The 12,303-nt window shown below is 35.7% G+C and overlaps 1 protein-coding gene across 42 annotated transcripts in view; it reads left to right on the forward strand.

Annotated features, from left to right (window-relative positions):
- Positions 1-12,303, forward strand: part of DST (dystonin) — a 314,302-nt gene that overhangs the window by 272,996 nt on the left and 29,003 nt on the right. For all 42 annotated transcript variants that reach the window (XM_039320283.1, XM_039320278.1, XM_039320288.1 and 39 more), the window contains 9 exons: positions 776-877; positions 2,917-3,090; positions 3,866-4,021; positions 5,565-5,762; positions 6,321-6,449; positions 7,694-7,864; positions 9,681-9,836; positions 10,035-10,241; positions 11,420-11,539. In XM_039320283.1, coding sequence (XP_039176217.1) covers positions 776-877; positions 2,917-3,090; positions 3,866-4,021; positions 5,565-5,762; positions 6,321-6,449; positions 7,694-7,864; positions 9,681-9,836; positions 10,035-10,241; positions 11,420-11,539 — 1,413 coding nt within the window. The remainder of the gene's footprint in view (positions 1-775; positions 878-2,916; positions 3,091-3,865; positions 4,022-5,564; positions 5,763-6,320; positions 6,450-7,693; positions 7,865-9,680; positions 9,837-10,034; positions 10,242-11,419; positions 11,540-12,303) is intronic.

Here is a 12,303-nt window from a genome sequence, read left to right on the forward strand (position 1 = left end):
AAAGGAAATGCTGCTAAACTGCCTTTCTGGCATTTCCTGTGGAGTTAGACCTGAGTTGAAAGGTAATGGCATAGCTTCCCCACCTTAAAGGAAGCCTCGTTGCATTTTGGTGATGAAGAGGGACTGCATCAATGTCAGGTCTATGGCATCTCTAGGTAGAAGATTCCATATCGGCAAGTTCTTAGAGTGGACTGAGGACATCTTGATTGAAGTTATACAGAGATATATTGGCATCTGTGGCAGATTCAAGATGACAGATGCACCATCGCATCCACACACACAAAACAGAGGCAGGACTTGCATCTTGCCTGTTTTGACACATACCCACACACAAAACCCACAACACACACCAACGTTCATAAACTTCTTTCAAAGGTTAATTGAAGAAATTCAGGATCACAGCAAATGAATTGGCAGCTTTCAAAGGAAGCTGTTCTATTCTAGACCAAAAGGCTTTATCCTATGTTAGACAAGACAGGACTTTCTTCTTCATGTCTCCCAACTTCCCCTCCAAATCCTAAAACTACTTCAGAATGTTGTCTAAACTTCAGAGCAACTGGGGTGGGGAAACGTGTCAAGATGTCATTATGCATAAGGGCAAATCAGAATTTTAAAAGAAATGGCAAAATATATAGTATGCGAAAAACTGAGCATAAATGTATAAATTCTTGCCGTTCTTCTAATGTAACAAACAGTATTCTCTATATACACAGCTCATTTTTAATATGCTACATCATCTTTTTGCCCTGTTATTTTAATTATATTATTTTGACAGGCTATGTTTGATTGGGTGGATATTGCTGGTAGTAAATTAGCTTCAATGTCACCAGTTGGAACAGACCTAGAAACAGTAAAACAGCAAACAGAAGAAATGAAGGTAAGAAACGTAACTTTCTCTTTTAAATCTTCTTGTGAGGAATGGTATCTTGGATCATGTTGCAGCTACTTTGTACTGTATAAATTGAATTCCTATCTGTCTTGTGAGCATGGCATAAAATGAAATTCCTTTTTTTTTCTTTGAAAAGATAATTGTGAGGGGTATTTTTAATACAAGGTCATTTCTTCTCGCTGCATTGTTTCCTTAAGCACCCCATTTCCCCTTTAAAATGTGTGAAGCTCCTTCATTTTGGATACCGTGGATTATTCTTAAATTTTCAGAATTCATTCCATTCCCAGCCTTCTGGTGTATGAAACAGAAAACCTCAGTGAATTCCAAAAGACGGTTTAGAATGAAAAGATGACTCATTCTGTTCATAATACCTGGATACTGTTGTGCATTTTACACAGGAAATGGAGATAATATGAGATATCCTGTTTTGCAGCAGTGTTTTAGACTAGATGATCCAGTCTTAACTCTGTTTTTGCATGTGCAAAGCCGAAGTGGACAAGTTGTAAAAATAAACAGGAAACCATCAGCCAAAATAAGCTTTGCACAGTGATTTGATACTGAAAAATTAGGATTCCAACATTTGTATTAAAATTGAAAGCAAGGGTTAAGAAATCATTAGGGACTGAGTCAGACAATTATAGTGATACATCACCCTGGCTTAGCAGAATGTGAAAGTTTTCTGCATGTCTCTGCTTCATTCTTTTGTAATCACTACATAACTCATCCAGATGCACCTCTCAATATCTTTACTAGAGAGACAGTTGGAGCCACAGAAACCAAGTCAAGATTTTTTTAATGCTTGTCAACGAAGTGGGGGGAAGGTGGGAGAAGTCCATGGTATCATAAGTTTTGTTGGAACAGAAAACAGTACCCAGTGGGATCCTTCTCACATGGGTCTTCGGAAAAGCTGCCTTGCCCCTGTGCACTTAGATCAAATTGTGTTATGTGATACGTATCTGTTCTTTGTTCTGATAAGGTTTATTAAAAAGGACTTTAAAGCTTTGAAGCAATGGCTTTTAATAAAATGGGAACATAATGGCTCATAAATCCTTAAAAATTGAAATACAATACAAAAAGTAGACTGTGTGTTGTTCCCCCCTCCTCACAATTGTTCATCTAGAAAAAGCTCTCTGATTTATTTTACTTCCTCCTGTCATATGCCTCAGTTTAAAAAAATAAGAAGATACATTTTGCAAAAGAGAACGCAGTGAATATATCCACCACTTGATAGTCATCTACTTCGATTCTGTTCCAGGCAGAAAGGGTTGCGGAGTTTTGAACTTGTCAAAGCTTTGCATTGTAAGTTACCCAGGCGTCCAAAATGTTCAGTCACAGAGGAGGATGCCCCTCTTGTGTGTGATATATTACTATGGATTCCCTCCCTTCAGTTAATTTCTTCTGGGGATGGATCTCTGCACCAGGTGTAATTGGGTTCGGTCACTTCCAGTGAAGAGCTCTATCAACATTACCTTCGCTTTGAGGAAGCTTTGAAAGACTTCCTGTTTTATGGACTAAATTCAGTGTGAAACATTTCAGATAATAAGGATGATGGAGTATGCTGTCCATTTATATTTCAGAAAAGAAGTGTGCTTTAGTTGTCTAAACTTGTGAAAAATACTAGGTTAGAAAGTTCTATAGATTTCATTCTGTTCCCAGAAAGGTTTTTCATTCAAAACAAGCTTTCCCTAGAACAGGGATGTCAAACCCGCAACGTCACGTGATGTGTCGCGACATACCGCGATTTTTTTGCCATTGCTGGCAATGGGATGGGCACAGTTTTGCTATGATGCATCTGGTTTGTGGGCCAGCAGTTTGACACCCCTGCCCTAGAAGAAGAAAAAAAAGATTTTCAACATTTTATAGTAATTTTTTTAGAGACCTCGGGCTTCTTTTAGCACTTTTTTGGTAAAAATAGTTTTCCTTAAGCAGAAAACTGCTCAGGGAAAGTCTGACACTAAATTTCACAACAAACTAACAAGGACAAGGTGGTATCCCCCTTTGATGTTTGTGTTCTTGAATTTCTACAGCAATTTAAAAAAGAAGCCTACCAACAACAGATAGAAATGGAACGACTGAACCATCAGGCTGAACTGTTGTTGAAAAAAGTTACAGAGGAAAGTGAGAAGCATACTGTTCAAGATCCTTTGTCTGAACTCAGGTTATTATGGGAATGTCTGGAGAATAAAATCATTAGCCGACAGGTAAATTAAATTTGGCTGAAAGTTTACTCTACGTAGCAGCATATTTTCTGAAAGTGTAATGGAATATTTGAACAAAGGCATATTAAGATCTCTGTATTTCAAATAGCAATCATATCATTTGTTGTAACTAATACATAATGATATATAAGCAATTATGTGTATTGGATATTGATCAAATACATATTTTGTCATCCTATTTCCTTTGAGTATTTTTAAACAGTATATAACAAACTGAAAAGAAAATGGCATAACGAACATTAACGTCTCCAGCACATTTCTAAACTTCCTTGTTTCCCACCAGGAGATTAATAGTAATAGATTTCTTATTAATTTTCTTTTTCCTAATTTCTTCTCCCCTCCTTATGATCAAATATACTATATTATTTGTTATATTTTACTAATACAATTTTTAAAAATTAAAAACAAAATATTGCAACAAGATGTGAGGTTCACAGTGAGCACGTTCTTGGACTTTGATATATTAAGATTTAAATGCCAAATCTATCATGGAGTTTTAAAGTCATTGACTCTCATGTTAACCATTCATAAGGTAAATGAGATAAACATAAGCCACTCAAGAATTCTTAAATAATTACAATAAATATGTTATTTGCTTTAAATGTTCTTCTCTAGTCTGGTTTTCAGATTTTATATGTAAAATAAATTTTGGGTGGCGCTTCTAGGTGTTCATATGAGTTCTCAGTACATACTGAAATGCTTGAAGATTTAGCATTTGTGTCATGGTTTCAATTTTTATGTTCTTGTTTTTGAACAGCATAAACTGGAAGGTGCTTTATTAGCTTTGGGGCAGTTCCAGCATGCTCTGGATGAGTTGTTGACATGGCTGACACACACTGAAGACCTGTTGAATGAACAGAGGCCAGTGGGAGGTGACCCCAAGGCTATTGAAATTGAGCTGGCCAAACATCATGTATGTCTGGGCTTCATTGTTAGATATAATTGCTGAATGGAAATAACTGCTCCATATTAACAGTTGAAATAGGTCAAATATTGAAAAACGGTCCTTATGTGAGCTCAAATCTCAACAGAGTGCATGAATGCAGAACTCAGGAAAAAGCAAGCATATTTCAGAAGCCAAACTTCCGTGCAGACAAATCCAGAAATAAGAGCCAAGTTAATCATGTGCCAGTCCACAATCAGTCAGGAAACCAGAAGGAACACATATTCAGGAACTCAGATTCAAGGCTTGAAAGTTTGTTTCCTAACTGAAGACTGGCTCCCAAGCCCCTTTTCTTATAACGCTATCTCCTGCATGCCTGTTTTCTTGAGTCATGCCTCTTTTGTATTGCTCACTTTATTTTATTTATCCATCAAATTCATATCTCACAAGAAATGACTCTGGGTGGCATGCAGCAAAAATGCATAAAACAATAAACATAGCAAACACAGTCACATTACAAAGGATTTTTTTTGCTTGTGCGCAAGAAAGAGAACTTCTACTCAGATTGTAGGTTAGGCGACTCCAACTTGCTCCTATACTTTTGGAACAGGTATCTGATTTCCTACTGGTTACACAATAATTACACATAGTATGTTTTATGTTCAGTTTTCAAAAAATAATGTCCAAACAAATAAAATGTAAATTAAATGAAATACTGTTTACAAGTGGTATCAAAACAAACTGGAAATAACATTGGTTTTACTATATATTAAAATTAATGAATGTGTATGCATGTTTTAGAATTATACAGTTAGATAGGGATGATCTGAACAATTGAGCACACGGAAAGCAATTTTTTTTTGAGCTTTAAAACCTTAGAAGGAAAAAAATATATAGTGAGAAAATTAAAACAAAATAGAAAAAAGCTTCCAATTTTCTCTTCAGCAAATATAAGTATGATTACAAAATTAACTCTTGCTCTATGATTACAAAAAAGCTCACTTTTTTCTATTAATACTTTTTTTTTTCAATCATTAAAACCACAAGTCATAAGTGCAGTGGTGTAGTGGTTAGAATGCAATATTGCTGGCTAATTCTGCCCACAGCCAGGAGTTCAATCCTGAGCAGCTCAAGGTTGACTCAGCCTTCAATCCTTCTGAGGTCAGTAAAATAAGGATCCAGATTGTTGGGGGGGGGGGTGACTCTGTAAAACTGCTTAGAGAGGGCTGTAAAGCACTCTGAAGCGATATATAAGTCTAAATGCTGTTGCTATTGACTCTCTAGAGCAGTGTTTCTCAACTTTGGCAACTTTTAAGATGTGTGGCTCTCAACTCCCAGAATTCCCCAGGTGCTCTAGAACATCCCAAAGAAGTAAGAATTGTTATTCAAAGTGGATAGCTTTTATATCTCAAAGGATTTACTCAATTATGCAAACCTTCTAATTTGTACTACGGTATTTCTAAAAATTAGGTTTTATTGAAATCATGATGTTATAGAGGGTAATTGAATAAAATGAGTGGCTTTTTTAAAAAAAAATGACAGAAAGGAAGCTTACAAGCTTTTGTTGCTTCAGGTGCTGCAAAATGATGTCTTGGCTCACCAGTCTACTGTGGAAACAGTTAAAAAAGCGGGAAATGACCTGATTCAATCAAGTGCTGTGGAAGAAGCTAGCAATCTACAAAGCAAACTTGAGCTTCTGAATCAACGATGGCAAAATGTCTTGGAAAAAACAGAAAAAAGGAAACAGCAGCTGGACAGTGCTTTGATCCAGGTGTGTATGAGAAGTTGTGTAAAAGATCATCCAGGTGTATTGAGTTAAATTTGGGCCCATTGAAGCCAAAGGTAGGCACTTTAAAAATTCTCCTTACAGTTTGCTATCTCTCTGCAATATTAAAACATTGGAATATAATTTTTATAAATTACTAATAACTTGAAATACTTAATTAGAAATCTTAAATTGGACAGATTGTTCTGTGTGTATTTTTAGCTTCCAAGAGGAAATTCCTAGTCATAAATTGGGATTTGAACTGTAAATCAGCAATACATTTTATATAATTGGTATAAGGTTATTTAGTTTTTTTTTTCCTTTCTTTTTTTCCTCTCAATAACGCTTCACTGTATGTATAATTTTTGTTTTAACTTATTCTATGGAAACTTATTTTTTTTTTGTTTAGGGAATTCTTAATTTAACAGCAGTTCCTTTTAGGTCTGTAGACTTTTAAAAATTCTGTGATTAACTGTGTTCAACATTTGCAATGCCTTAGCTGATGATACAGCAAGCCTTTGTAATGAAATATGCTCTGAAGTGTTACGATGACATTTTGTTTAGGCCCAGGGTTTCCATGGTGATGTTGAAGACTTACAACAATGGCTGACAGAAACTGAGCGTCACCTTTTGGCATCAAAGCCTGTTGGTGGCTTACCAGAGACTGCAAGAGAGCAGCTTAATACCCATATGGTAAGGATCTTAGCAGTGTGAATGGCCCAAATTTGGAAACTAACCCTTTGTGGCTGTTTGGAATGAAAAATGTGCAAATTCTGCACAGGAAAATAACTCTAAAGGCATTAATTTTGTAAATTACCATAGGTGAACAATCCTCACATTAGTTTAGAGAAAAAAACAATTTTAAGGAAATAAGGGTCTCTGGTTATCTGCTATAAAGTTGTATATATAAATTATGTTCTTCGTATCCACTTGTCCTAATACCAAACTGTTAATTTCCTCCAAGTTCTCCAAATAGAGAACTTGCTATTATGTGTCTTAATCTCTCAACTTTATTATCCATTTATTATTTCTTAATCCATCCAACTCCAGTTGCCAGCATATAAAGACAGAGTCTATTTTTTTGTGTGTCAAGACAGTACAGTTGGATTACTTTATTTTCAGTGAGTTGAAGGCTCATTAAAATATGCCTATCTCGAGGACTTGGAATATAACATGCCCAGGCCCAGTTTTACTTGCATATTCATAACTTATAGTTAGTGGTTTGGTAAGCATTGCCAAGATTCCAGTGTAGGTCTGAAATGCAAAGATGTGATTGAGAATGCCTCTCTCTTGGGTAGGTTTTTTTTTTTTTAATGAATTTCTTTGCATCTGAGTAATAGATCAGATTTTCCTGAGTTACTTTTCAGTTGCAGAAATGCTTTGCTAAAATAAAAGGCATTTTTATTCCAGGAAAAAAATTATTTCTGAAAGATAACCATTCACTAAATAATAAAGTTTTTCTGAATTTGGAATTTGGATATTCTTTGTTGTGGATTGAAGCCTCCACAGATGAAATTGTAGAAATGTCTTTGGTCTCGCATGATCCCAGAATTCTGCAAGGCCAGTTGTGCAAAATAACCATGAAGATTATTTAACAAATAACATTAAAATATTTGCTCAAATATTTATTCAAAGTACATAACAAACAGAATGCCTATAAAGACTTATGAAACTCATGCATTAAGCTTTTTAAATTGTTAATTCATTTTAACCGAAGAATGCACACAATTCTGTATGCTGTTATGGGCACATTCCTAGTGATATCTGGTGAATGTTTCATATTATCCAGAATGTGTATTTATTTAACTCACACAACCTTTCACCACAAAAATAACGCCCACAGTCAATAGAACAATTCCCTACAACTGCTTTAGAGGCCAATAGTTTAGAATCAACCTTTATTGTAAATGGTTTAGCTGTTTTCTCTTTCTGTCTAGGAACTTTGTGTTGCCTTTGAAACTAAGGAAGAAACATACAAATGTCTGATGCAGAAGGGCCTACAGATGATTGCAAGATGCCCAGAGTCTATGGAAACTAATGTTGAGCAGGATATAAATAATCTTAAAGAAAAATGGGAATCAGTAGAGACCAAACTCAGCGAAAGAAAAGTATGTTATAGAATGAATATGAGAAATTTGTATATGCATTTAGGAATCTCAATGTTAGATTATTTTCAGCGTAGGAGGGTTGTGATGTTCTTTAGCAAGAGTTAATGGACCCATGTAATCTGTGTAGTAAATAATGCCAAACATCCATGCCCATAAGGAAAACCATATGAGTAAACTAAGGAGTAATCCAGTCTGTAAAACAAAAATGTCTCTTTAGAGTGTACTGATCACAGGCTTGAGGAATAAACAGTCCCCTAATCCATCATTTTGTCATTTGGAAATATACAATATGCTTTAAGAGCATTGTTGACATTGTGAATATAATAGTTCTTCAGAGTATTAAGTGAAGAGACCTTGCTGTGTCTAGGCCTAGGGAGTCAGAAGCAACTTATTGATAAATATACGCTTTCATAGAAGTAAACATGATTTTCTCAGTTAAAACAATCTGAGTTGGACTATACATTTCATCTGAAAGCAATAGAAATACAAATATAAAAAGCAGAAGTGAATGAATTAATGAAATGGATAAACAGAAGATATTTTGGGGGAGAAAATCTTTTGGATTCTTTTTTTAGTCATATACAGATAGTCCTCAACTTATGACCCCAATTGATCCCAAAATTTCTGTTGTTAAGGGAAACCGTTGTTAAGTGAGTTTTAACCTATTTTACACCTTTCTTGCCATCATTAAATGAATCACTGCAATTATTAAGTTAGTAGCATCCCCGTTGATTTTGCTTGTCAGAAGGTTGCAAAAGTGATCACATGACCCCAGGACATCACAGTTATCATAAATATGAACCAATTGCCAAGCATCCACATTTTGATCACGTTGCCCTGAGGATGCTATGACAGTCATAAGTGTGAAAAATGGTTATAACTCATTTTTTTTAGTGCCAATGTAATTTTGAATGGTTGTAAGTTGAGGACTAGTGTAGTAGAAATTAACAGACTGGTTCAGTACTGCAGCTTTTAGCTATAAGCACTTAGTTGTGTCTGGGAGATTCACTTCCTTGCATGTGCTGTCATTTAGGATGTAGATAAGCTTTCCGTCACAAAGTCCTTTTAAGATATCTTGGGATCACATCTCCCCAAATTTGGAGCTATTGGGATTATGGACCAATTTGTTTTATGAACACTAGGAGCCACAGTTTATTTGGAGGTCAAGATGTCAGTGAAACATTTTTAAAGATAAGCTAAATTCACTGTGTTTCTTAAGTTCTTCTGTCATTTGTGATATGTGTTCCCTGGAAGATAGCAGGGGCAGCTGTTTTCTTTTAGTACAGTTTTTGTTTTTGAGCTAGGCTGGTAATTGACTCGGGGACCTTTATTCTGCAGAAAGAAACAGTCTTCTGTGCAAATTATAAGGCTTAAATTAGATTAACTTCACCCAATGGTTTTCTGAGCCATTCTTGACATCCTTCATACAGTACTGAAAACATGGTCCCTATTTGTGCAAGAAAGATCAAAACTAGAAAGCAAGTGTGTTTCTGAATTTTTGTCTAAATGCTTCTTGGTCTTATCATTGAACATGGAAGAATGATTTGTTTTTGTTTTAAGAGGTCAGTATGTGACATGAGATGCTTTTTTCTTTTGCTCAATCCCCATTTTTTTCTTTTTTTTCTACTTAACCATTATGTAGCAATATTTCATCCAGATAGCGTTTTAGAACAAAATGCATGTTAATATTAGCTTAGAAAAATGATTAGGGGGAAAAGCCAAAAGCAATGGGCCTCCTCCAAATTATATTCAACCATAACATGATTTACTATTCTGTAATGCTTCCACTGTGGTTAATTATGTTGTGTTCTTACAGATCAAGCTGGAAGAAGCTCTCAGTTTGGCAATGGAATTCCATAATTCGTTGCAGGATTTTATCAACTGGCTTACTCAGGCTGAGCAAACTTTGACAGTGGCATCTCGGCCAAGTCTTATTTTAGACACCGTCCTATTTCAGATTGATGAACACAAGGTATGAAAGAAGGGAGCAGAATTATAACTTTCCACCCTAGATGCATTGGGCTGAATTGTACATAAATCAGCTCAGTAACATTTAGCTTCTTAAGATTGGTTTCTAAGTAACATGATAGATTTTCTCTGCCGATACAATAGGCAGCTTTACATTTTGAGATATTTTTCAAATGTCACTATTACCTTTTTCCTTTGGAAGGTCTTTGCCAATGAAGTAAATGCTAATCGTGACCGGATTATCCAGCTAGACAAAACTGGAACTCATTTGAAGTATTTCAGCCAGAAACAGGATGTTGTCCTCATTAAGAACCTTCTCATTAGTGTCCAGAGCAGGTGGGAAAAAGTAGTTCAGCGTTTAGTAGAAAGAGGAAGAGCCTTGGATGATGCAAGAAAGCGTGCCAAACAGGTAACATGGCAGTGTGCCATCTCAATTTTAAAGACTATATCTCAGATCAACACACACTTTGCTCCCAGGATTATTATATAAACTTAACTAACTTTCTCAACTTGTTTGTAGTCTGAAATGAGATATACTTTGTTATGCTGAGATTTTTTTTTAGTTCAAACAAGAGCTTAAAAGGGGAGGGGGACGAGTGACTCAGGATCATTTCCTACACCTAATGTTAATTCAGCATGGTTCTGCTGAATGCATGTAAGGGGAGCTTAGGCATGGATGAAAGCAGCAATTAAAAGATTCAAATGTTTCCCTTGGACATATATGCACTAATTGTCGGTTGGGTTATTTTTAAAGAAATAAGTTAAAATGGTTACTTGTTCTTGTCTTTGTATAGTAAAATTGATAGCTGATACCTGTTTTTGAGAAATATTAGTAACAGGCAAGTGATGGAGCAATTATGAAGAAAACATTCCTTAGCCCTTTTTTTTCCCCAGATAAGCGTACTCTCATACTTAGCAGGTTTCTGCCATCATCTCCCATGTTTTGAGCAAAAGGCACATCCATGGCTTCTTGGAAAGATATTGAATAAGTAGAAGTCCCCTCCTCCTTTTTTCTTTTCATTTTCCCCTAAGCCCAAACTAAGCATTCAGGTAAATGGCGGACAGTCTTTATCAATCTGTTCACATGGTAGCTGAAGAGATACTGCCAGAATCACTTGGCTTAAATGATCATTTAAGCCAGAATCACTTGGCTTAAATGATCCAGCTCTCTGATTCTATGACTCCATTGTACTGTTGACTTTACCTGAGGTCTGACATTATCATCTGTGCAATGAATCCAATAAAATAGTGGATGAAAATATTTTTCAAATTCACATTAGATATAGCGAGGTTTATTCATATGCATTAATGCATCATCAATTAATTATCCATCAGCGACACTTGTATTATATCAACCTTTCTGGAAGAATTAGAATAAGAAAGAACAAATATCTATTGTAAAATAATTTGCAAATCAAAAAGTCTGTTTGAAAGAAAACAAGCCATTCTTTCTAATATATTGTCCGGGCCCATTTTTAATTTCCTGATTTTGATTATTATCTTTTTCACATTTAATATTTTGAGATGCAATGTTTATTGATAGTCTATTGCTGGAAAAACACAAGTGTACCTCTTGTTTTTCTGCAGTTCCATGAAGCTTGGATCAAACTTACTGAATGGTTGGATGATTCAGAAAAGACTTTAGATGCAGAATTGGAAATTGCAAATGATCCAGGCAAAATTAAGATGCAGCTTGCCCAGCATAAGGTGAGTCACTAATAATTAAGTGAGTTTTGCCCCATTCCTTTCCACAGTTGTTGAGTGACTCACTGTAGTTGTTAAGTTCATAACACGGTTGTTAAGTGAATCTCGCTTCCCCATTGACCTTGCTTGTCAGAAGGTCGCAAAAGCTCATCCCGTGACTGTAGAATACGGCACCAGTCATAATCTGAGGCAGTTGCCAAGCATCTGAATTTTGATTGTAATCTGATCATGGGGATGTTTCAAAGGTCGTAACTGTGAAAAATGGTCATAATTTATTTTTTGTGCCATTGTAACTTTGAATGGTCGCTAAATGCATTGTGTGTCGAGGACTACCTGTACTTTTCTGAAGAGCAGTGAAGGTATGTCTCTTCTGCAGGGCTCTGGGGAATGAAAGGAAGTTATGATAAGAGCAGTAGCAGTATGTTTTGAATCAGCTATCTAGGTAGCCCAAAGTATTTTATAGGATTAAGTGAGTCTACAACGTATTTGGTAGGATCTGAAGTTGTCAGCTCGCGTCATTTTAAATCAGCTCATAGAAGATAACGCCAGAGAATTTTGCAATGTGTACATGCTTACTAGCATAATTAATTTAGTTTAAAATGATCAACGTCTCATTCCCATTACAAGAATAGTAATAAAGCAGCACCCACAATCCTGGAAAATCTGTTTATCAAATTGTTTGGCTGCAGTCTGTTTATATTGCTGTAATCTTCTGTTTCCTTGAAACTTGCGCTAGTAAGTAAAGCACCAAATCACGGTTGAAGGTT

Source organism: Crotalus tigris, unplaced genomic scaffold (genome assembly GCF_016545835.1).
Source record: "Crotalus tigris isolate CLP2741 ecotype Arizona unplaced genomic scaffold, ASM1654583v1 scf7180000023635.1308423, whole genome shotgun sequence".
NCBI classification, from domain to species: Eukaryota; Metazoa; Chordata; class Lepidosauria; order Squamata; family Viperidae; genus Crotalus; species Crotalus tigris.